General features: G+C 36.5%; 4 protein-coding genes across 5 annotated transcripts in view; 2 read left to right on the forward strand and 2 right to left on the reverse strand.

Moving 5' to 3' along the window:
- Positions 1–5,921, forward strand: part of gnl3 (guanine nucleotide binding protein-like 3 (nucleolar)) — a 7,039-nt gene extending 1,118 nt beyond the window's left edge. Inside the window, exons 3-15 of the mRNA XM_052569273.1 lie at positions 334–474; positions 743–862; positions 941–1,021; positions 1,131–1,266; positions 1,355–1,458; positions 2,417–2,561; positions 2,695–2,782; positions 2,960–3,137; positions 3,828–3,970; positions 4,042–4,178; positions 4,291–4,448; positions 5,481–5,547; positions 5,648–5,921. Of these exons, the coding sequence (XP_052425233.1) occupies positions 334–474; positions 743–862; positions 941–1,021; positions 1,131–1,266; positions 1,355–1,458; positions 2,417–2,561; positions 2,695–2,782; positions 2,960–3,137; positions 3,828–3,970; positions 4,042–4,178; positions 4,291–4,448; positions 5,481–5,547; positions 5,648–5,751 (1,602 nt within the window). The 3' untranslated portion in view covers positions 5,752–5,921. The remainder of the gene's footprint in view (positions 1–333; positions 475–742; positions 863–940; positions 1,022–1,130; positions 1,267–1,354; positions 1,459–2,416; positions 2,562–2,694; positions 2,783–2,959; positions 3,138–3,827; positions 3,971–4,041; positions 4,179–4,290; positions 4,449–5,480; positions 5,548–5,647) is intronic.
- On the reverse strand, positions 5,910–10,912 carry glt8d1 (glycosyltransferase 8 domain containing 1). 2 transcript variants are annotated; one of them, XM_052569278.1, is made up of 10 exons: positions 10,226–10,912; positions 9,950–9,997; positions 8,894–8,992; positions 8,601–8,814; positions 8,411–8,519; positions 8,246–8,330; positions 7,595–7,707; positions 7,074–7,240; positions 6,840–6,952; positions 5,910–6,729 (listed from the first exon to the last, which is right to left on the reverse strand). In XM_052569278.1, exons 2-10 carry the CDS (start codon positions 9,963–9,965, stop codon positions 6,545–6,547), a joined length of 1,101 nt encoding a protein of 366 aa, XP_052425238.1. In that variant the 5' UTR covers positions 9,966–9,997; positions 10,226–10,912; the 3' UTR covers positions 5,910–6,544. The 2 variants fall into 2 exon arrangements, with proteins under 2 accessions (XP_052425238.1, XP_052425239.1); XM_052569279.1 differs by having other exon boundaries at positions 8,601–8,811; positions 10,226–10,391.
- A 208-nt stretch (positions 10,913–11,120) lies between these two features.
- LOC127968234 (signal peptidase complex subunit 1) lies at positions 11,121–12,324 on the forward strand. Its single transcript, XM_052569285.1, has 4 exons — positions 11,121–11,314; positions 11,785–11,844; positions 11,911–11,997; positions 12,072–12,324. The coding sequence occupies exons 1-4, from the start codon at positions 11,279–11,281 to the stop codon at positions 12,195–12,197; spliced, it is 309 nt and encodes a 102-aa protein (XP_052425245.1). The 5' UTR covers positions 11,121–11,278; the 3' UTR covers positions 12,198–12,324.
- Positions 12,325–12,384: 60 nt separating this feature from the next.
- Positions 12,385–22,611, reverse strand: part of LOC127968225 (serine/threonine-protein kinase Nek4) — a 10,599-nt gene continuing 372 nt past the window's right edge. The window contains exons 2-16 of the mRNA XM_052569271.1: positions 21,156–21,422; positions 20,879–21,076; positions 19,594–19,701; positions 19,323–19,477; positions 19,102–19,237; positions 18,421–19,017; positions 17,844–17,897; positions 17,408–17,563; positions 17,105–17,239; positions 16,909–16,975; positions 15,935–16,044; positions 15,408–15,499; positions 14,020–14,237; positions 13,779–13,912; positions 12,385–13,376 (exon numbers count right to left, since the gene is read on the reverse strand). Coding sequence (XP_052425231.1) covers positions 13,278–13,376; positions 13,779–13,912; positions 14,020–14,237; positions 15,408–15,499; positions 15,935–16,044; positions 16,909–16,975; positions 17,105–17,239; positions 17,408–17,563; positions 17,844–17,897; positions 18,421–19,017; positions 19,102–19,237; positions 19,323–19,477; positions 19,594–19,701; positions 20,879–21,076; positions 21,156–21,422 — 2,526 coding nt within the window. The 3' untranslated portion in view covers positions 12,385–13,277. The remainder of the gene's footprint in view (positions 13,377–13,778; positions 13,913–14,019; positions 14,238–15,407; positions 15,500–15,934; positions 16,045–16,908; positions 16,976–17,104; positions 17,240–17,407; positions 17,564–17,843; positions 17,898–18,420; positions 19,018–19,101; positions 19,238–19,322; positions 19,478–19,593; positions 19,702–20,878; positions 21,077–21,155; positions 21,423–22,611) is intronic.

The following is a 22,611-nucleotide window of genomic DNA, read 5'->3' on the forward strand; positions in this document are numbered from 1 at the left end:
AAGTCAAGACTTTTACATTGCTACAAAAGATTTATATTTCAAATAAATGGTTCTCTTCTGAATATTTATGAAAGAACCATGAAAAAATACATCACCTTTTCCACTAATATGATGATGATAAATGTTTCTTAAGCAACAATTGTAACAATTTCACAATATTACAGTATTATTGATCAAATAAAAACATCCTTGAGCATCATCGACTTCTTTAATGGTAGTGTGTCTTTAACGTTTAACGTGTCTGAAACGTGTCCCAAATACCTTGGGCATCTAAACATATATTTGTATTGTTGTTCTGGCTGTTATTACACACTTCTCTTTCTCCACGGTAAGGTCCGGGAGCATAACCGTAAAGTAAAGAAAGAGGCGAAGAAGAAAGGGATAAGCCGAAGACCCAAGAAAGATATTGGAGTACCGAACAGTGCTCCTTTTAAAGAGGAAGTGCTTCGAGAAGCTGAGCAGAGAAAACAGGAGGTATTATCTTCCCTGAAAAACCCTGCATTTGTCCATACGGACCTCACAGTTAATGTAGTTAGTACTGTGCAAAAGTCTAAGGTCACTAGTATTTTCAACAACAAAAAAATGGTTTTAAGTCAGTTATTTCTATCTTTTGCTGTAGTGTGTCAGTAGGAAATATCACTTTACATTTCCAAACATTATTTTTGCCTTTAATTTTAATAATCCAGTGAGATTTCTGAAATGCATGCTGTCGCACTAAATGCATTGTGTGTTGTCCTTAAAGCTTGAAACTCTGAAAGAGCAAAACAAGATCGCAAAACAGCAAGAAAGAGCTGAAAAGAGGAAAAAAGAGAAGGAAGCAGATAGTGCCGGAGACGGACCTGCAGCCAAGAAAGCTAAAAAGGTAAGATAGGTGAAGAAATGGTGACTATAGAGGTGACCCACTGGCTGTAGCTAACCTGTAACTTCTGTTCATTTGCAGGTGGCGAAAGCTAAAGAAGCAAAGGCTGCACTAATTAAAGAGAAAAGCGCTAAGACGTTCAAATGCTGTGAGCTGAACAAGGCAAGTTGACAAGCAGATATCCAGCATATTGTGGCCAGCACTTGATCAGATTATACTCCTGAATCTGTGATGAATCTCTAGCATGACCAGGTTGTGATCTCTTGTGCAGGTGATTGAGGATTCTGACGTGATCGTGGAGGTTTTGGATGCCAGAGATCCTCTGGGCTGCCGCTGTCCTCAGCTGGAGGAAACCGTACTGAAACACGAGGGAAAGAAAAAACTCTTGTTCATATTGAACAAAATCGGTAGAGAGCAGTTCGTATTGCCTTGGACTTCATACCATCCAGTTATCAAGATGGAAAATGCTTATTAAAGGCTGTTTTTGCTCTCTAGATCTTGTTCCTAAAGATAACGTAGAGAAATGGCTCCGGTATCTGGAAGCGGAGTGTCCTACTTTTCTCTTCAAAGCATCAATGCAGATACAGGACAGAACTGTGGTAAGTATCAGTGCTTTCATAATGCAGCGCACTCCCAAATTAAATGTTGGGTGGGTATTTAATCTATCCAGAATCGATTAGATACTACTATTTAAAAAATCCAAGTCGGGTCGGTAAGATTATATGTTTTTGAAAGGAATCTCTTCTCACTAGTGCTGCATTTATTTGAACAGAAATAGTTCAAAAGAGTTTTGAAGTTAAATACCGTATTTTCCACACTATAAGGCGCACCGGATTATAAGGCACATAGAATAGAAGATACTGCAGTCAAACGTTTGACTGGGTTTGCGTTATGCATCCACTAGATGGACCTGTGCTAAAGGAAATGTCAACATTTTCACAGCGCCTTGATCCATATATAAGTGCTCCGGATTATAAGGCGCACTGTCGGTTTTTTTTTGAGAAAATTAAAGGCTTTTGAGTGCGCCTTATAGTGCAGAAAATACGGTACTATGACAGTGCCATCACAATGATAGATTACAGTTATTTGTAAAGTCTTCAGTGCCACATGCATGATCCTTCAGAAATTAATCTAATATGATGATTTGCTGCTTAAAAAACATTCAAATGTTTACATTTGAAAACTTGTGCTGCTTAGCATTTAATAAGGAACATTTTGCATATTTCTGAAGAAAAGTATTCATTTCATAAAAAAAAAAAAAAAAAACTGACACTATATACAATAAAATGTTTATTAAAAATAATAAATATGGGTATTTGCTACAACTACATTTGCACCAAAAAATCAATACAAATTTACCAAGTAGTTTAACTAAGTAGTTTTCTTGATTTTTGTAAGCAGCAACATCAATTATGTCAGTATCGTGATTCACAGTTTTTATTGGCCCTGCCAAGATTTACTTTTTCATAAGCTTTAGTATAGGGGTAAAAACAATGACAACAAAAGATGGATTCAAAGATCGGTGAATATTGACATCTCATAATCTCTGTTATACAGCAACAGAGGAAGCAGAGAGGAGTCAATCCAGTTCTGGATCACAGCAGAGCAGCTTCATGTTTGGGGAGAGACGGTCTCCTACAGACGCTAACTGGCTTGGCTAACAAGAAGGATGCTGAGACCATGCTTAAAGTTGGTGTTGTTGGTAAGATTTCTTGTCCTTTTTATGGACCATGGTAACCTGAGGAAGCATTGCTAAACTCTGAAATAATTTTGACTCTTTTGCATTTCTATTAAAAATGTTTATATTGAACCATCTGCGGTTGTCTTAACTTCAGGTTTCCCTAATGTGGGAAAGAGCAGCATCATCAACAGTCTGAAGGAAGTCAGAGTGTGTCATGTTGGTGTACAGAGAGGATTGACCAGGTAAAGCTTCACTATTTGGTGTTCTCCCAGATGTGTATTTGAAGCATGATGAACTGTATTGGACTGACTAAAGCATGAAGTCTTCAATCAATCCAACACTGAGCTTCATATCCCACAATGCATTTCTGCCGCAGGGCTTTGAGGTACAGCCTCAATAACATTCTTTCCCCAATACAGATGTAAACAGGAAGTGCATATTACTAAGAGGCTGAAGATGATTGACAGTCCAGGGATTGTGGCGGCCTCCAGTAACCCGGGAGATGCGATGGCCCTCAGGAGCCTGCAGGTGGAGGAGAAGGAGGAGAGTCCACTGGAAGCGGTCAGGACTCTGCTCAAACAGTGCAGTCAGCAGCATGTAAGGAACACAGCTGCTCATCACATCAAAACTGGAGATCAGTTCACCCATTCATTCATCCTAATGTCATTCCAAACCCGTATGAAGACATGCATTAATTGAGTAGTGGAATAGAAATTTTTATTTATTGTTATTAGTTTTTATTAAGCTATATCACTTGTGCATTTATGCTGATTTTATTTAGTACCGTTTTTCATACAAATAAATAGAGACCATGGTTATATTTTTATCCTGTTTTTGCAGTGCTATGTGTGTGGATTTAACTGTGGTTATCATAATCTAAGTGTATTCTACTATGGAAGACCAGTGGTTAATTTTAATAAAACAGTCAGAATAATTAAATTTCTTCCTTAGGTTTCTACAATTTTTACAGATGTTACTGTTTCTGAAAACAAACTTGAATTGACACCTTTATCCTAACTCAAGCTTCTGTCAGATGTGCATGTCTAATTCTAAGAAATGATTCATATTTATTTTTGTATTAAATATTAATATTGTAGCCAATGGTGCTGAAGAAGGTATTCTGGTTTGGGATGTAATTGATCGGGCTGTTTCTAAAACTAATTCTAATTTCATAGAATGTTTCAGAACTTAGTGAAAATACTTTTTGTATTTCAGTTCACTGTATTTTTAAGGGGTTCATTTCCCTTTAATCTCACATAAATAAGATCTCTCATGTGTCTCTTTCAGATAATGTTACAGTATAATGTCCCAGACTACAGAAACTCCTTGGAGTTCTTGACCGCCTTTGCCAAGAAACGAGGCTTCCTGCAGAAAGGAGGTGTTCCTAACACAGAGCTGGCAGCCATGACGTTCCTCAGCGACTGGACCGGGTCAGTTTCAGAAGACGTGATGCTGAAATAACACTGTTACTGGCTCCCTAAGCTTTGTGTTGTTGTTTTAGGCCAAAACTGAGTTACCACAGCAGAGCTCCGGAGCACCAGGGCCTCCCCTCATACCTCACTGAAGCCATCGTGACTGAACTGAGGTCAGATCTGGATATGGATGTAGTGAGGAAAGGCAATGAAGATGTTAAGAAAGGTACGTCTCCGATTGGAATGATTTGATCCTCTAATGGTTAACAGTTCATTGAACAAATCGGATCAGTTTTGATATTTTAAGTTGTGGAAATTAAACATGTATCTGTCCTCAGGTGTGCGATTCCCAAACCTAGCGAGCAGCATAAGTTTTAATTCAAGGGGCCCAACCGCTGGTGTGCTGAATGTGAGTGAGCTACCTAAAGAGAGCATAACAATCACAGCAGCAACAGAAGCAGATGAGAAGATGGATGAGACCGCCAACACAGAGGAGGTACTTCTTATGAGAGGCTAGGAATCATTCGGTAATGATGCTTTACACTTCTGTCATCAGAGACGATGAGAAATGATGAGTTTGTTCTTCACATAAGTCTTTGATGACCTTCTAATCCAACTCTGATCTCACTCTGACAGAAACTGATTCATGAACTGCATCTGAAACCAACTTCATTGAATGTTCAGTGTAACGTAAGATCGGTCATGAAAAAAGAAAATGACTTTGGCCAAATGTTTTAGAAACATCATGCACTTTTTCCACAGATAATAAAGCAGTTTTATTGCTTTAATAAACATGCATTAGTAAAATTTAGCTTGATGCGCCCTCTTGTGCACTCATTAGAGAAGACACAAGCTTTTTTTCCCCCCAACTGAAATTGCCCTTTTAAATTTGAATATAATTAGAATGTTATTGGAGTAATAAATAATTTTTAAATGCCAAATTCCAATTAATTTTTTGGGGGGCCAGTTTTCCTAAACAGGGCAAATTAGCAAGAGAGCGTGTGCGTGGACATTTCTGCGGGTGATTTACTAACAACGTGCAAATTATAGAACGTAACGTAAAAAGTTATCAAACAACACAATGTACCATGTGCAGTGCAAATACACAGTCACAAATACAGAAGGGAGTCACAGTACGCTGAAAGGAACCGGACGTTTTGATAGACCTTGTATTGCATGACTCCTAGTTGAGGGTTCCAAGTCCTCTTATTTCCTGAAGCAAATTAAAAATAACATGGCTTGGCAAAAGATATGTTCGGATAATGTGTTCTTCTGGCATTCAAAATAAATTAACACACGTGGAAAAACATCACTCCCTCTGTTCTTGCACTTGTTCCCCCTCAAGGTCGTCCCCGTGTAAACCTTATTCAGAACTTGTGTATAAAATGACTTGCTGATACTAAAATACTGTGTGACAAGTCTAGAGTGTTTTGCTGTCCATTGAGCTTGTTTTGTTCCCAGCACATTGTCAGTCATCTGTATTCAGTAAATGGCTGTTGAATATTGATTGGCACGCTTTGTTTTTCAGCCTGAGGTTGAAACTCCAGTTTCAACGGTGGTGACACCGATTCAAGAATCGACAGAAAAGAAAAAAGGTTTGTTTTGTGATCTACACCTATGAACTTCCTGTTTTTTTTTTTTTTTTTATCTAACCATCTTCTGACAAACTATTCTTGTGCTTTTTATCTTCTGTAGCCAAAGCAACTAAAAAAGTGAAGTTTGTCCCCGTCAACATTGACCTGACTTCAGTGCAGCAAAGCAATGATGACGCATATGACTTCAACACAGATTTTGTGTAAAATTTCACCAGTTTACACAGATTTATATGGATTGAGAGGAATCGAATTGTGAAACTGCACTCAGTTGGGAGTGCATAATGTGTGTTCTCTATGTCTGTATGTATTAATACATAATAAAATGTATTTAGTTGCCTAAATAAAAGTTGAATACTCTTACATTGCACACAAAACTTATACTGAGCTTTATTCAATAATTTGTTGTAACACTTTTCTTTATGTACACATTGACATTTTACCCTTCCAGTTGAGGACAATGGTGAGTAACAGCCGATATGTAGAGAAAGAGTGAGAGGGAGGAAAAATAAACATGCATCCATAAAAATGTAACAACACTGAACACAACACAAGGGGAAAGTGGTTCCTGTAGTGTCAAAAACAGATATTCTGAAATGTTCATTGTCACAGGTTTTTGTCTCAAGCCTAAAATCTAAAATACTAAAAATAAAAAAAAAGGGGGGTCCATAATTTCACCCAACAGTATTTGAGAACATACCGCTTTAAAAAAAAAAAAAAAAAAACTTCTGAACACTTGCATGGATGTAACATACAAAATGAAGATTTTAAAAGCTGCACCATAAATGGTTTAGTGTTATTACTTAGGAATTAGACAGTGAGTGTTGAGGTAGTGCACTGGTGTCAGATGTTGCCTATTGGCTGTTGTTCTGTTCCAATGTTGGTCCAGTTACTTGGGTACTCTTAGGTTTCATGAAGAACCCATATTTTGCATCCAGACATCCTTTTAACATCCCCAAACAAAGTCAAATATCTGCATCAGTGTTTCCCAAACCAGGGTTTATTTTTCCACGGCGAGTCTCCGGATTGGGTGGAATTTACCTGTGGGATCTGGAATGAACCATTTGTCCCAAATGTCAGAAAAAGCGGAGGCTCTTCCCCATGGCTTATAATGTCCGTTCCAATGGAGAAGTTTGGCAGCCTTCACAAACTGAGGTGAATACCGATTCCCGGCTCCTGTCACCCCTAGAAATTTAAACAAATCGATCAAACATTTTGGTTGCTATTTACAAATTCTGCTTTGATATACAAAGGTGTTTTACATTTCTGAACCACAGTCTTGATCATGTCCTTACCTAGGTGTCGGACGTGCCACATTGGATCAATGTTCGAGTGGTGCTTGTAGAATACAATAAGCATAGGCGGCGTTGTGATGCTGTCTGCTAAAGTCTTACTGTAAAGATCCTCCCTAAAACAAAACAACACCATAAACAGCCCTCAAAGACACCTACTATTTGAATAAAGCGCGTTAGTAGCCATCTTTAACATTTTTTAAATGATTGTTATCGTTTTTAGTAGCACAAACTAACTTGGCGTTGCGCTCCATCCAGAACTCAAGCTGGCTGGTGATATTCTGCTGCTTCCACTCGGTTAAATTGGCCACAAAGACTCCAGGATTGAACGAGCAAGTGTTCGCTCTCATGCCAAGCTTCTTGATCGCCTCTTTTTTGAAGTCCAGAAAACCAATATAGCTGTTCTGCAGCATGTAAAAGAAATATGCAAATTCATGTAAATATATAAAATGGGTATGTTCTGAAAACATTGTTTGAAATGGGGCTATGAGTGGTGCGACCAAATTCTTATGAATAATTTCATACCGCAGTGACAGTATATAATCGCAACATAGAAAATAAATTGGTTAAAAGAAGTTTATGTAAAAAGAAAACATATGACTGTATTTGAATAATAAAGGAGTCCTAAAAAAAAAACCCCACCCTATTCTGTATTTTAACTTTTCTCCGTTTATTTTCGTCAGCTCTAATATTGTGATGCAGTTCTATACACAGTTGTGAAGTCTGGAATAGTCAGATGAACTCATGAACAATCATACCTGATTTCCAGCTCCTCTGGCGATGCCTTTAAAGGACGCAGAGTCACAGTCCTCGGAGAAAGCTGCCGCATGTCCCACCTTAATACTGGTGTCGAAAAGCTCTCGGATGTCTCCTGAACCAGAGAAAAGACTGCAATCAATGCTACAGTTACTTACTGTTTTTAATGGAAACTGCACAGTATCACACTATTAGCTACTATTCTCGCAGCTTCCACCGTAAGCAGATTATCTACGTGCGTTAATTATACGGATGGCCTACTAAATGCATATATATAAATTTATATAATTGTTTTAAATAATACACCACAAATAACCACTCTGTTTAATATAATATAGCTGTATTTTTAAATCCTACCAAAATTCCGAGGGAGGCTTAACGGAACAAAAACGCTTTCAAATAAAATAAAATCACTACAAATCTAGATATTTCTTACTACTAGATATTTCCAGATATTTTTATTAGAATCTAGATACTTATTATTACAATCCAGCCCCAGACTTCTGGAAATCTTTCATTCATTTTTATTCCATATTACTTAAAATCTCTTAATCTATTTGGTTTTGTTATTTTAGAGACTGTTTAACTGGTTTTGCCCCAATTTAAAATTGATTAATAATCAAATTAAAAACACAAACGATAATGCACTTCACCTTGTACAATTACGTCATCATCCAGGTAAATAACTTTCTCTGTATCCGGCAAGAAAACCGGCAAGAAGAATCGGGCAAAGTTCAACTGGAAAAATAAGATGCATACATAGTTATGATACACGTTTTCCATTTTCACAACTCCAAACGCTACTTGCAATTGATTACCGGCTTCACCGCCTCCAACTTCTGAGGATCATTAGAAATCTTTCCTGTGAGGATCTTCGGATCAAATATGATCACTCTGTGTTTCATGTCAGTCTTACTCAACCATGTTCTGGAATGAGAAAGAATCATATTGCATGTAATGTAACTTCCTATTGTTTAATAAACCGCTGTAATGCAATACAAGGTGTACCTGAGATGGACCACGGACTCATTTAGTGTCACTATATTGAATACTACATTGGCTTTGCTGTTGCGGTAGATGCTGTTCATGGCAGTGACGGCAGCTCCCAGTCTCTCCTCTGGAGCGGTGATGACCACAGGAATCTCATCTCCTGTCCTGATGACCTTATGACCCAACAGGAAGTCCGTCTCAAAGGGCAGGACCATCCCAGGCACTGTGTCTGCTGAAGGACAATCAGTGAGGTGTGATTTTTCATGGTGCTAAAAAACTTCTAACCTTCACTAACTTGAGCATACTCATACCGGAGCTCTCTTGCTTGAGGAAATCATTGAGATTCAGCAGGTTGCGATGCAATATAATTAAAAAGGCGATGACAAGTAGCACAAGAATGACCACATTCACTGGAAAAGAGAAGATGGCAAGTATTTAAATTTATAGTTTCTACAGTTGACGGAAGCCATTGACTTCTATTACACTACACTACTAGTCAGAAGTCTCTTCTGCTCACCAAGCCTGCATTTATTTGATCCCAAGTACAGCAAAAGCTGTAATATTGTGAAATATTTTTACTATTTAAAATAACTGTTTTCTATTTGAACGCAAATTTTAAATGTAATTTATTCCTGTAATTTCAAAGCTGAATATTCAGCATCATTACCCCAGTCTTCAGCAATTAATACTTTTATTCAGCAAGGATGCATCAAATTGATAAAAAAAAGATGATAAAGACATTTACAATGTTACAAAATATTTATATTTCAGTTAACGCTGTTCCTCTGAACTTTCTATTCATCAAAGAAATCTGAAAAAAATTATACTCCGCTATTTTCAACATCATCATAATAATAAATAAATATATATATTATATAATCATTTTAAAATATATTCAAATAGAAAACATTTTAAATAGTAAAAATATTTCACAATATTATTGCTTTTGTTGTATTTTGTATCAAATAAATGCAGGCTTGGTGAGCAGAAGAGAATTATTTATAAAAATGTACTTTTGACTGGTAGTATATATAAGTATATATATATATATATATATATATATATATATATATATATATATATATATATATATATATATATACATATATACATATATATATATATATATACATATATATATATATATATATATATATACATATATATATATATACATATATGTGTGTGTGTGTGTGTGTGTGTGTGTGTGTGTGCTGGTTTGGCTAACTTTATTCTAGAATATATCCTCTTTTTTGTCTCAGCAGAAGTAAGAAGAAACTCACAGGTTTGGAACAAGTGGAGGGTGAGTAAATGATGAATGGCGTGTGTGTGTGTGTGTGTGTGTTTAACTCATATAAATTATTCACCTCTGCGTACAGTCATGGCACTCTATCAACAGCACTTGAGTTTAAATCCTACATGAAAACAAACAGTAACATTAGTAAAACAGCATGAAAAACACATTAAATGTATATTTAACAGATGGCTAAGTGGAATATAACAGAAACATTTTGAGACTGAAAAAAATCACAAAAGAAAGAAAGAAAAAAATGAATCCTGTATATATAAACAAGCATTTTGTCAAAGAAGCAACTCCAAAACTGTTAACAACACAAAAGTATAAAAACTACCAGTGTACAGACCTTTTTTCGTTAAAATGTCTAGACTCTCCTCGACTCATCATCCAAAACGCCAACTCAACATCAACAAGTCCTTCAGTCCAGCAGAGAACACGCCACGGCCGACAGACCTTTCACTGACACATATACTACACTGATCGCGCACAGCAGCAGCGACTGAATCTTTTATAGCTTGTGAACTTTCATGTATTGACTCGTCTGTTTTTCTAAATACTGACAGCAGCAAGAGCCAATAAGATTTCGAGTGTGGTCTTTGGAGGCGCATTTCATTGGCTTGACCTACCAAACGAACCGCCCCTTCACAGAACGACTCGCTTGTTCGGAGTCTTGAATGTGACTCGGAGCTTCACTGAGTGTTTTCTTTCTCAATGCTATTATTTGATCAAACTTTTGTTCTTTATTGTGTGCAAATGCTTTGTCAGTGTAAAAGCCTCTACCACGCAGTGAAAAAGACGGAATGAATATATGATAACAAGACTCGTTTCGTTCATGATTCGGGGAATTAAAAAAAGAGTGAATGATTCATTGACTCGTAACTCAAAAAGTTCGCTTGTCCTATTAGCGTAACGATGTAACCTGCAGAAACGAACCAAAGAGAAAAAGAGTACAATGATACAAAAGATTCGCATAACTGAGATGGATCAAAATCCTTGAGTCCGTCCTGATTCATTCGGGCTTGTGTGTGTGAGTGGTTCCCTATGAGCTACAGATCTGATCATTTCAGCGGCCATGTCCATAGAGTGCGTCTAGATTACCGCCTGTTTAAAAACATACGTTTATTTTAATATATAATCTCACATAGACTGCTTTGAGTGCGTATTATTTTATTATGTAAGCCACAATTGCACCGAGAGATATAATTTTCAGTCACAAGACTTATTTTCCACAGGGCTGCGCAGATATCCAGCATTTGGATAGATCCAGCATCATCCAGTCCAGCTGATGTTTTTGTGAGGGGTCCTGCGGATTTCTACGTAACGTTACACATTTTCAAACAGGAAACCAGCATTCTCTTCTTAATAACATCATCAAGCAGCCTTACTTTGTCATTTCAAAATGCTTTCTGTGTTTAAATCCATTCCGACACACATGGTAAGCCTATGTTTGCGATCAATTATTATTAATCTGCATGCATGCTTTTATAATATGAGTTCGGTGGTGTTTCGAGCGTTAACATACTGACATGTTAGCAGCTAACGCATGAGCGACGAACCTGTTTAACTATATAACATATTTTAGTAATGTTTTGCTACAGTAAATAACACAGGTACACCAAATAGCTAGTGCTAGTATCAGAACCATAGAGTTTGAACCAAGTGTGAACTCAGATCTTGGGAGTCAAGTGATTGACAAGAATTGTGAATGTAACAAGTATAATAAAATATTCCTTGCAAGACCTACACCAAGAGAAAAAAAAAAAATGCATGTCTTATGCATGTTCTTTACAGCTCTAAAGTTTCTAACTTCAGTAATGTTTATAAAATTGTCTTAGATCAACTTGTATAATTGATCACACAACCTAAGGCAACATGAATATTAATGTTTACAATGACTATTTGCAGGACTATAAAGGACAGAAGCTTGCAGAGCAAATTTTCCAAGGAGTCATTCTGGTGTCGGCGGTAAGTACGGTAACACTTTACTCTCACAGCCATCACAACAAAATGTAATGTCTGCTTTCCCTGCAGGTGATCGGCTTCATATATGGTTTTACTATTCAGCAGTTTGGGTGGACAGTGTACATCATGTTGGCTGGATTCATGATCTCATGTTTGGTATGTCATACGAATACTTTTTGTTTCATTTGAAGTTAAGTGTTGTGTAACTCTGTTTGTGTCCTGTTCTTCAGCTCACCCTTCCTCCCTGGCCAGTGTACAGAAAAAATCCTTTGAACTGGCAGCCGGCTCTGCCTGAGACATCTGGAGAAAATCGTGACAAGCCTCAAGAGAATCAGAAGAAGAAGAAGCACAAGTGATGCACGGCAGTATTTTAGTTTGGATTTGGCACAGCAAAGCCATATAGATATACAACAGAAACGAACCGATTCATTTTTTTTGTCACTGTTTAAACATTCTGTATGTAATAAAGAACTGCATTTGGTACTTTTGTGTGGCCTTTTTGGTATGTTTGAGTTTGGGTTGTTAGCAAAAGACAGAACAGGGTTTCTAAAAATGTCATTTATTATAAATCATTCCTTATTAATGTATGTCATAATATAAATATACAGTTCAGAAAATAGAAAAAAGTTAACTATTTTTAACATGTCTTTTGTGATTCAAGATTGTTATCCACATAGCGTAGTTTCACATTTTCAAAAGAAAGATGATATCTGAAAATAATGCTTTTGTGAAATTTAAAGGTGCATAATAACAGCATTTTTTTTTGCATATCTAGGTTCAACTCACTTCTATATGGAAGCCCGTTTCTGCCACTAAATAAAAAATAAAAAAGGTAATTGAAACTTTCTATCTCATGATTCTAACATTTTTTCTCAGAACTAAGACTTTATATCTTGCATTTCTGAATTTATATCTCTTTATATCTTGTTATCAATTCAGAATTGATAACAATTACTTGATAACTCAGTAATTCTTACTTTTTAACTTGCAATTTTGACTTTTACAAATCAATTGAGGAAAAAAAAAACCAGAATTGTGACTCTCGCAATTCTGACTTTATAACTCGCAAATTTGAGAAAAAAAAGGATTGTGAGAAAAAACTCAGAATTGTGACTATATATCGCAATTCTGACTTAAGAACTCGTAATTTAGAGAAAAAATGTCAGAATCACGAGATATAAACTCGCAATTCTGAGGAAAAAAAAGGCAGAATTTTGAGATAAAAAGTCACAATTACCTTGTTTTATTTTTTGTTCAGTGGTGGAAACAGGCTTCCATATTTCTATCACTACACATTTACAAAAGCATTAATGAAAGTAACAGTGATTGTTGATAAGAGGCTTCAGTGAAGTGTTAAAGAGCACAAATCAGTCTGCTGCCCACCAGCAGTAATGGCATATCAGTGTTTGATAAAGGATCCCTCGTGTGCATCTGGCTCAATCCTTGAATGCAACGTCTTCAAAGAACTTCAGCTGTTGCACTTTCACTGCATACTGCTTGTATTTTTCCTCCCCCATTAGCTCTTGCAGTAGGTGCTGGATATAAAAATAAATAATTATTATTATTTGAGCCTAACTGCTATTCAATTAAAATAATGTATATATATACACAAAACAGTGTTTTAAATACGAATACATCTCATTTAAATGTAACTATACTCTAAAATCAATGGGTCTCAGGTACTGATAACAGTAGAGAATATTTAATTAATGTGCACAGGAGAACTTCTCATGAAAAAAAAACAGTTGCAACCTCAAATTTTTCATGAATACATTTCAATACAAAAGTTATTGAATGACAGTTTGTACATGCACAGATTTCACACAATTTTAATGAACGAGACCCATTGTCTGGTACTGAAAAGTTCAAATCAACAGCCTATTAGTATAGACTGTTACGTTTATTTCTAGTGTTCAAAGAGACTTTAGATAACTTGCCTCTCTCTTCTCTTCATCCTCTTGCTGCATGATGTCCAGGACTCTGTCCAATAGCTTCACCCCGAGTCCTTTAACCACATCTGTACGCAAGTGCTCGATCACTCTCCTGACCTTTGCTGGACCCGTGCTGTCATCTAAAAACAAATTAGGAACAAATTTGGTCACCAAAAATTCATGCTTAAATTCACACTAACTCCAAATATTTAAACCGTTTTATTTTCAGATGGGTAAAAGTTATTACCTAACGGGAAGCCACTGATTTGGTTATCTCCCTGACCCTCTCTGGATTTCCCATGAAGCATCAGCGTGTCCCTGTACTTCCTGTTTAGCTTGAACTCAGGCAGTGGAGTGGAGTGGCATCTTGACCCATCTGGCTCAAATGATACACCTCTGGCATCCATGTGTAACGTTTGTGTCATCATTTGGACCAAGTCTTGCATCTCATTGGTCTCAAACTTTCTGTAAAAAAAAGACATTTGAGGAACAAATGCCAGCCGTCTTATTCAGATTTCTAAAAACAGAATATTGGCAAGATGGTTAATAGATGTACATGACAGATGCATAATCGGAATATTAGTGAATTCTGGCTCACATCAGACTTTTTACATGCATAAACATTCAATTGAGACTGCCTTGCTCTCAGCTGTTGAAGCCCTAAGACTGTCAAGAGCGGAATCCAAATCTTTAGTACTTATCCTGCTTGATCGGTCTGCTGCTTTTGACATGGTTAACCACCAGATCCTCCTGTAAACCCAACTGGCAAAGGGCATCTCAGGAACCACACTCCTGTGGTTTGAGTCTTACCTATCATATAGGTCCTTCAAAGTATCTTGGAGAGGTGAGGTGTCCAAGTCACAACATCTAACTACTGGGGTGCCTCAGGGCTCAGTTCTTGGACCACTTCTCTTCTCTGTCTACATGGCATCACTAGGTTCTGTCATTCAGAAACAAGGCTTTTCATATCACTGCTATGCTGATGACACTCAACTCTACCTCTCATTCCATCCTGATGATCCGACGGTAGCTATTTGCATCTCAGCTTGTCTAACAGACATTTCTTGCTGGATGATGGACCATCACCATCAACTCAACCTTGCCAAGACAGAACTGCTTGTGGTTCCAGCTAACCCATCGTTTCATCACACCACATCAACCATAACTCCTTCAAAAACAGTCAGAAGCCTAGGAGTTATGATTGATGATCAGCTGACTTTCTCAGACCACATTGCTAAAACTGTCCGATCCTGCAGATTTGCTTTATTCAACATCAAGAAGATCAGACCCTTTCTTTTGGAACATGCTGCACAACTCCTTGTTAAAGCACTTGTTCTGTCCAGGCTGGACTATTACAATGCTCTCTTGGCAGGTCTTACAGCCAGTTCTATCAAACCTTTACAATTAATCCAGAATCTATCAGTTATCTTTTTATTTATGATATTATTTAAAAGCCCTTGCTATGTGTACTAGGTTAAGTTAACTGAGACTTGTTATAGCACTTATATATCATTGTTCTTTTTGTTGTTTATGATTGCTTCCACTGTCCTCATTTGTATGTCGCTTTGGATAAACACATCTGCTAAAAGAACAAATGTAAATAAATGCGGCCAGTTTGAGTACAAATAATAGTACCGTTCTCTGTAGTCGCCCTCTGAACGTTCAGTGGAGCTGGTGGAGGAACTACAATCTTCATCATCAGACTGTCTCCATGAGCACTTCCTCTCCTGATAAACAAAGAGAAAGAAAACCTCAGCTACTTGGTCAGTTATGTTAGATAGCATCTGCTTCAAATGGTTCCACAGAGCCTATATCAAGGCTGACTGTGTTGAGATGGTCCGGTTTACATATTTGGGTGATATGTAATCACAATTAATATGAAATTTCTCTCACCAATTACCCACCCTCATGTGATTCCTAATCTGAGGGACTCTGCAGAATGCAAAAGAAGATATTTTGAAAAAAAAAAAAAAAACAGCATTTGAGTCCATTGACCATGGAAGCCCATGTGTGGACAAACAAAGAAACTGAGACAAAATATCTTCCTTTATGTTGCACAGATTAAATATAAAAAGAAAAGAAGAGGTCATGTGAGTAAATGATGACAGAATTTCCTTGCAAGAAGTGTATAGTGTCGAGTCAGCGAGAAAGATCAGACATACCTTTCTTGTTTCCAAAGTTGTGCTGGCAGGTCTTGGGCAGTCTGGATGGTCTGTCTGCTTACCGTCTAATGAGGGGACATCACAAGGCACCCTTTTGACAGCGGACACAGCTTCAAAGAAAAGAAACATAAGGGATCATATTCAGTGAAACTGTACAAAACCTCCTTTCATCTGAATTGGTGTATGCAGCACCTGTGGGCTTTGATCATAGTGGGCAGCTCTCTTATGCATTCTAATGGACACATGCACAATCGTCCCGCTTTGATCCACCAAAATGGTTCTTAATGGTGTTATTGCTCTTCAGGCCGCTTTAACAGAATGAAAGTCAGACCTCGTTTTAAATGGACTAAAAAGTGAACAGTTTCAAATCTAGCCTAGATATTGACTGTGCGTAATATGCCAAAGAATAGTGCAATATTAGAACATGGTCATATTGTGCATGCCTAAATTTATACAGAATGTGTATTCCAATTACATGAATACAGAAATATTCCAATCTGTGTAGAGTTATTTTACCGTAGTTTTTATTTATATAACACAATTACATGTTTATTTAATTGTAATTTAGAAATGTTTTTTTTTTTTTTTTTTATAAATACTTTTTATTGTTTAGGTTACTGTTTATGTTTAATTAATTTTTATTTCAGTTTCAGCTTTAGTTATTGTTAATTTTTTCATTTATTACTTACCAGTTAGTTCTTCAGTGCTTCAATGTAAACTTACTTAAGACAGTTGCAAACGCAACCTTTCTTGTAGCTTTAGTTTCTGATCTAATATTTATATTTAATTTATTTTATAATAATAATAATAATTATTATGTTTTTTTAATGGCCATGTAATGACCATGTTAACTTGGTTATTGTTCTTCACCCTAAAAGTGTGTTCAGATCTTGCTTTGGTCCAATTCCGTTCACGCTGTTGTATTTGACACATTTCTAATTACAATTTAATTACATTCAGAGAAATCCACAGACCTTGTTGTCTGGCGTTCTCCTGTGATTGCTTCAGTCTTCTCCTTTCCCTGGCTGACAGTGGACGATACTATAAGTAAAGTGAGCTCTGTTAACACCAGCAGCGGCAGATTACTGCATGCATGTATCTGACATGCATTTATACAGATATGCTGTGTGCAGCGGTTTAATGTAGTTTGTACAGTCAGTATTATTTCACCTGCTGCTCTGGACAATTCTTGGTAGAAGACGAGAGATTGGCAGGTCTGTTTTTCTCCGAGTGGCCTTTCTGTTCATTGTTTACTGATGGGACATCTTCTGGAAGAGGCGGCAGAGGTCTGGGCACTGCTTTGACCTAAACATACAAATGTTTTAGAGAGAGCGAAAGACAACAGTAATGATATCTGATTAAATTCTGGTTCATGTTAAGTATTTGATAAAAAAAAAATATATATATATATATTTTTTAAATATTTTAGTCATCACTGAGTCCTAAAATACAAGAGCAAAAAAAATCCAACACCTGTGCAATGTCCACGCTGCTCGGTTGATGGCTGTTCTGGTCATCGAGGGACTTGTCTTTCTTCTGCCTGCGCTGACGTGACATGGACGGTTCAGAGGAAGAGGAAGAGGGCTGAAGAACTGGTCTGCTTTGATCTGAGAGAGCTGAAGCGGACTCCTAAAATGTTATTATAAACAATGTTTCAATTGGTTTATGTTTTCTTTAAAATATTATATAAATATTTATAATAAACATACAGATTAAAATCAACAACAAACACTATGACATAATTATTTGATTTGCACTGGAATAACCATACATAAAAAAACAAACAAACAAAAACTTTTTAAAGAATTAAATCAATAATTTCTGTAATGTTTATAATAATTTAAATAAACTAGTAAGTTGAACACAAATAAACAAACAATAAAAAATATGAATAATACCCGTGTTTTACCATTAAAATGTCAGGAACAGGCTTGAGTAGTTTTTCTGTGGAGTCTAAACTTCCCTGGAATATGAAGGACAACAAATACATTGTCTTCAGTATAAAGAAAAGCTGTGGCTCAGTGTTAGAGCATTGTGTTAGCAGTGCAAAAGGTTGTGGGTTCAATTCCCAGAGAACTAATGTTAGGCAAAGAAATGTTAGCCTGAATGCACTGTAAGTCGCTTTGAATAAATGCATACGTTTAACTTGTTTAAAGCACAGACATTAAATGTTGTGATTCCAAACCCATATGAGTTTCTCTCTTATTTGGGATGCAAAAGGAGATATTTCAACGAATCAATGTTTTGATGACATTTTAACTTCCACTTTATGTTTCTCAAAGTATCTTCTTTTCATGTTCCACAGAAGAAAGTAAGCCATAAGAGAATGACACAAGGTTGAGTAAAGGTAAAAATCACATTCAGAGGAAACTTCAACACTTTAGTCCATAATATATTTTGATGCCCATCAATGTTAGAGAACTTTAAGATTAGATTAGATTCAAAATTAGGCAAAGATATCAGAGGTTTTGATCACAGTAACTTACCTCACTCTCCTCAGTTGAACTTCCAGTAGGAACATCCTTTAGGACACAACATGCATTGCTGAGATTATCATCAACAGTCTTTATGTGGCTCTCTGACTTTATCTCAGCATTGTGATGTTGTTCCACAGGATCGTATGGGATGTCCTCCATCCCTGCCTCCCGCAGAAGCTTCATAGTGTCGTCTTTAAGGTCCATACTTGCATTAAGAGCCTGATTCTTGCTTAGCGTCTTAGTTCGATCTGCAGGCTTGGGTGTAGTTGAGTTTTGAGATATCAGTCCATTCGCTGACATCTTATCCTCCGCTCTGCTGACACCTAATGCTTGTGTCGGAGCAGGATCTTCTTTCTCCTCTTTCTCTCTCCTCTTGCTCACAGACAGCGGCTTGTGGTTCTGATGGCTGCTGGGTTTTTTGGCTTTCCTCTGTTTTTGTTCCTGGGATTGGATTTCAACGTCTATATTGCTGATGGTTGCTGTAGATGGACCGGTTGAGTTAAAAATGTCCCGACTTGGAGATTTAGGGGGCAAGTGTGGGTTCAGAAGCACTTTTTCCACAGCACCATTACAGGGTTTTTGTTGGTTCAAGTGGTTTTCTTCAACCTATGAAATGTGGAAAACAAAACAGACATACCGAGATCAAAACAAGAAGAACAGGAGACTTCTAGGGTTCCCATTTCATCATACCTTTCTTCCTCTGGCCTTTGATTCAGAGTTAAGGCATTGTGGCTGAACAGCGTCATGATTGGGTTTGGTTGATGCATCAGATCCAGCACTGCCAGGTTTGCTGTTCGCTGCATTCTTCCGTGATTTGGCGGTTTTTCTGTTAGATCAGTAACGGGACAGACGAGTTGAAACTATTTCAATACGTTTATTTCAACTTTAAAGACTGGAAAAGGTGCACATACTCTTTCGTGGCCTCCAGGAACCTGGAGATCTGCTGCTTGATGTACGGCTGTCGAAGGATGTGTTTGACGTCTGGCCTGTCCTCCGGTTTCTTACACAGCATCCGCTTGATCAGTTCTCCCAAATGGGGGTCGTACTTACTCGGCATCTGGGGCAACTGAACATTACAAATTCATTTCTAATGTTAGAAGAATGTCTTGAATGAACAGCTCTTTAGATTTGATGCATGCAAATATTTACAGTTCAGGGAAACGGATGAATATATTCATGTACCTTTCCTTCTACGATGCGATACACGAGAGAGTTCATGTCTTTTGCGTTGAAAGCATGTTTTAGAGTTGCCATTTCATACACGCAACATCCCAGGGCCCACACGTCTGACTGCAAACACAAGCAAACATCAGTAATGATTGATCCAAAACACAAAATATCTGGCTAAAGAGAGTCCAGGCCACCTCAAAATAATTTTGCATACAGAAAATAAAGTCACGTTTAGGGCTATTAAGGTTTTAATTTAAGGACATTTTCAGTTTGAGAGTTTTTTTTTCTAATTTTAGTTATTCGTCATTACTATAAAAATGCATATTGCACAGCATCAAAGCAACATATAAACTACTCAAAAGTTTTTTTTTTTTTTTTTATGATATTAGTAAATGTCTCTTATGCATTGAGCAAAAAATACAGTAAAAACTGCAATATTGTGAAATATTATTGTTATTTAAAATCAATGTTTTCTATTGGACTATATTTTAAAATATAATTTATTTCTGTGATTTCAAAGCTGAATTGTCAGCATCATAATTCCAGTCTTCAGAGTCACACGATCCTTCAGAAATAATTCTAATATGCTGATTTGCTGTTCAAGAAACATTTCTTTTTACAATGAGTGTTGAAAACGGTTGTGCTGCTTAATATTTTTTTGCGGACATTAATATAATTTTTTTTTTTTTTTAATTCTATACTGAAAAGACAGTTTTCATTTCAAAATATTTCTAATTTAAATAAATCTGCATTGAAGTAAGGGAATTAGTACAGAAAATGTGTTAAATTGAACAACAAAATTCCAAAACAATTCCAAAAAATAACTGCCTGTTTTTCTTTTTTTTTTGCGTTGAAAAAAAAAATGACAGGTTTTATGAAATATCAAAACTACCGTATTTTCCGGACTATAAGTCACACTTTTTTTTAATAGTTTGGCTGGTCCTGCGACTTATAGTCAGGTGAGACTTATTTATTAAAATTAATTTGACATTAACTGAGAGAAATGCTGCTATGCTCTATGCTGCTCAGTGCTCCTGTAGTCTACACTGAAGACATAGAGCGCCCTCTCACGGCTGTAGATGGTAATGGTTTCTCTTGGTGCTTGGTTCTAATTAAATGTGACTTATAGTCCAGTGCAACTTATATATGTTTTTTCCTTCATCATGACGGATTTTTGGACTGATGCGACTTATACTCAGGTGTGACTTATAGTCCGAAAAATACGGTAATAAAAGCTAAACCGACACAGACACAACACTGTTATGACGGTTGTGAGTGAGTTGTGTTCATGCAGTACCTTGTAGTTGTACGGTTTGTTGGAGAACAGTTCTGGACTCATGTAGTAAGGTGTGCCGATCAGAGTGCTGGCCATGTCGTTCTGACTCTCCAGGACCCGCGCGATGCCCAGATCACCCACTTTGATTATGCTGGTCTTGGTCAAGAAGATATTCTGCGTTTTCAGATCTCGATGCAGAATGTGCTTCTCGTGTAAATACTATAGATCAACAAAAATGCAAAAGCTTTATTATCAAGCTAAAAACTCGGGAAGGACAGATGGGTGGTCACGGACTCACCTGGAGGGCCATGGCAATCTGAACAAACCACTCCACAACCTGTCTCTCAGGAAGCAGTTCTCCCTTCTGCTGTTTGAGTCTGTGGTAAAGATCTCCTCCCTCACAGAATCCCATCACGATGTACAGCTGACAGTCCTCACCTTCCCATGATTCCCGGTAGGTGACGATGTTGGGATGCTTGAGCTGTGAGAGGAGCTGTGCTTCCTGCTCGGCGGCCCGCCGCTCACGTCTGGAGGATGTTCTCAGGTTCAGCTTCTTGATCACATACTGCCAAAACCATACAATATATTGTATATATTATATTTGCACATAAACAAAAGACAGAAATTTTAGCGGAAAATATCCACATAAAAAAAAAAAAAAAAGATGCTCTAATGTTTGCTGTACAAAGAAGGATCATATCAGTAATCATGTGTACCGAATCGCATATCCATTATTTTTGTTCAATATGAAAATTATTTATTTATTCACTTTTTACCACCAGGCTATTTTCCTGACGATCTCTGAATAGATTATACAAAGGTATACAATTAAAAAAAGGTTGTAAAAGACATTTTTAGATGTACATTAGACTAGATCTAAAATACATTCAGGTGATACACTTTTAAATAAATCAGTTAGACACACCTCTGAATAAAACCATTGTCTATTTACATTAAAAACAGTGCAATCCAATAAAATATGTTTCACAGTCAATTTAGTTTTTTTTTTATTATATATAAATAAAAAAAGAATAAAAATCAAGACTCAAGTTACATAGCTCTGTAAAAAACAAAGTATTTTGTAAGAAGAAACACAATATTTTTTCTTATTTATGTAGCCTATTTATTTATTTATTTTTATGTTTTATTTTTATGCAGCACAGCACATATGAACCAGACATTTTAATATAAAGTTTAAAATGTAGGTATTTGTATAAAAGTGTATTTTAGGTGTTGATAACCTATTAAAATTTTACCCAAATCTGAATCACTTCTACAATACAACTAAACTGGCCTTTTTGTCAAAAATATTTCTTAAATAAAATATATAAAAATGCATGTATGATAACTAAATTGTTTATTTAAAATAGTAAGAAAAATGTTTCTCAAAATAATTACAGAGCACGTCATAATGCAGGATGCCAGCTGCCTTTATAGTATTTGATAAAACAAGTCAAAAACATCAGTAACACTGAAACATACTTTATTCAGTCTAACAGGTTGATTTGATTCCTGTTTTTCATACACATTTATATTCGTACATATTCATTCTGATGTGAAGCGTCCCACAGACTCTTACATTTGAAGTTATTATAAAAGTGTCATGTATAAGGAATATTAAACGCATCATAAAGTAATTAAAAATCCCAAAGTTTTTCCTAAAATATGCAAATAAGTTACTCCTGTTCATAAAAGAGGCTAACTCTCAGCTGTAGTATCAATAACAACAAACTCTGTTATTAACTAATGCTTAA

The sequence above is a fragment of the Carassius gibelio genome, chromosome B11 (assembly GCF_023724105.1).
Source record: "Carassius gibelio isolate Cgi1373 ecotype wild population from Czech Republic chromosome B11, carGib1.2-hapl.c, whole genome shotgun sequence".
NCBI lineage: Eukaryota > Metazoa > Chordata > Actinopteri > Cypriniformes > Cyprinidae > Carassius > Carassius gibelio.

Bases quoted from the DNA above. Each gene is read 5' to 3' on its own strand.
- glt8d1 (XM_052569278.1), bottom strand. The intron at 8,331-8,410 runs GTAATCAATTGC...TTATTTTTCCAG, and splicing joins AGTTGGAGGCGGTGAAGCCG to TTGAACTTTGCCCGATTCTT. The intron at 6,953-7,073 runs GTTAGTTTGTGC...GTTTTGTTTTAG, and splicing joins TGGATGGAGCGCAACGCCAA to GGAGGATCTTTACAGTAAGA.
- LOC127968234 (XM_052569285.1), top strand. From the start codon at position 11,279: ATGCTTTCTGTGTTTAAATCCATTCCGACACACATG. The intron at 11,315-11,784 runs GTAAGCCTATGT...GACTATTTGCAG, and splicing joins AATCCATTCCGACACACATG to GACTATAAAGGACAGAAGCT. The intron at 11,998-12,071 runs GTATGTCATACG...CCTGTTCTTCAG, and splicing joins GATTCATGATCTCATGTTTG to CTCACCCTTCCTCCCTGGCC.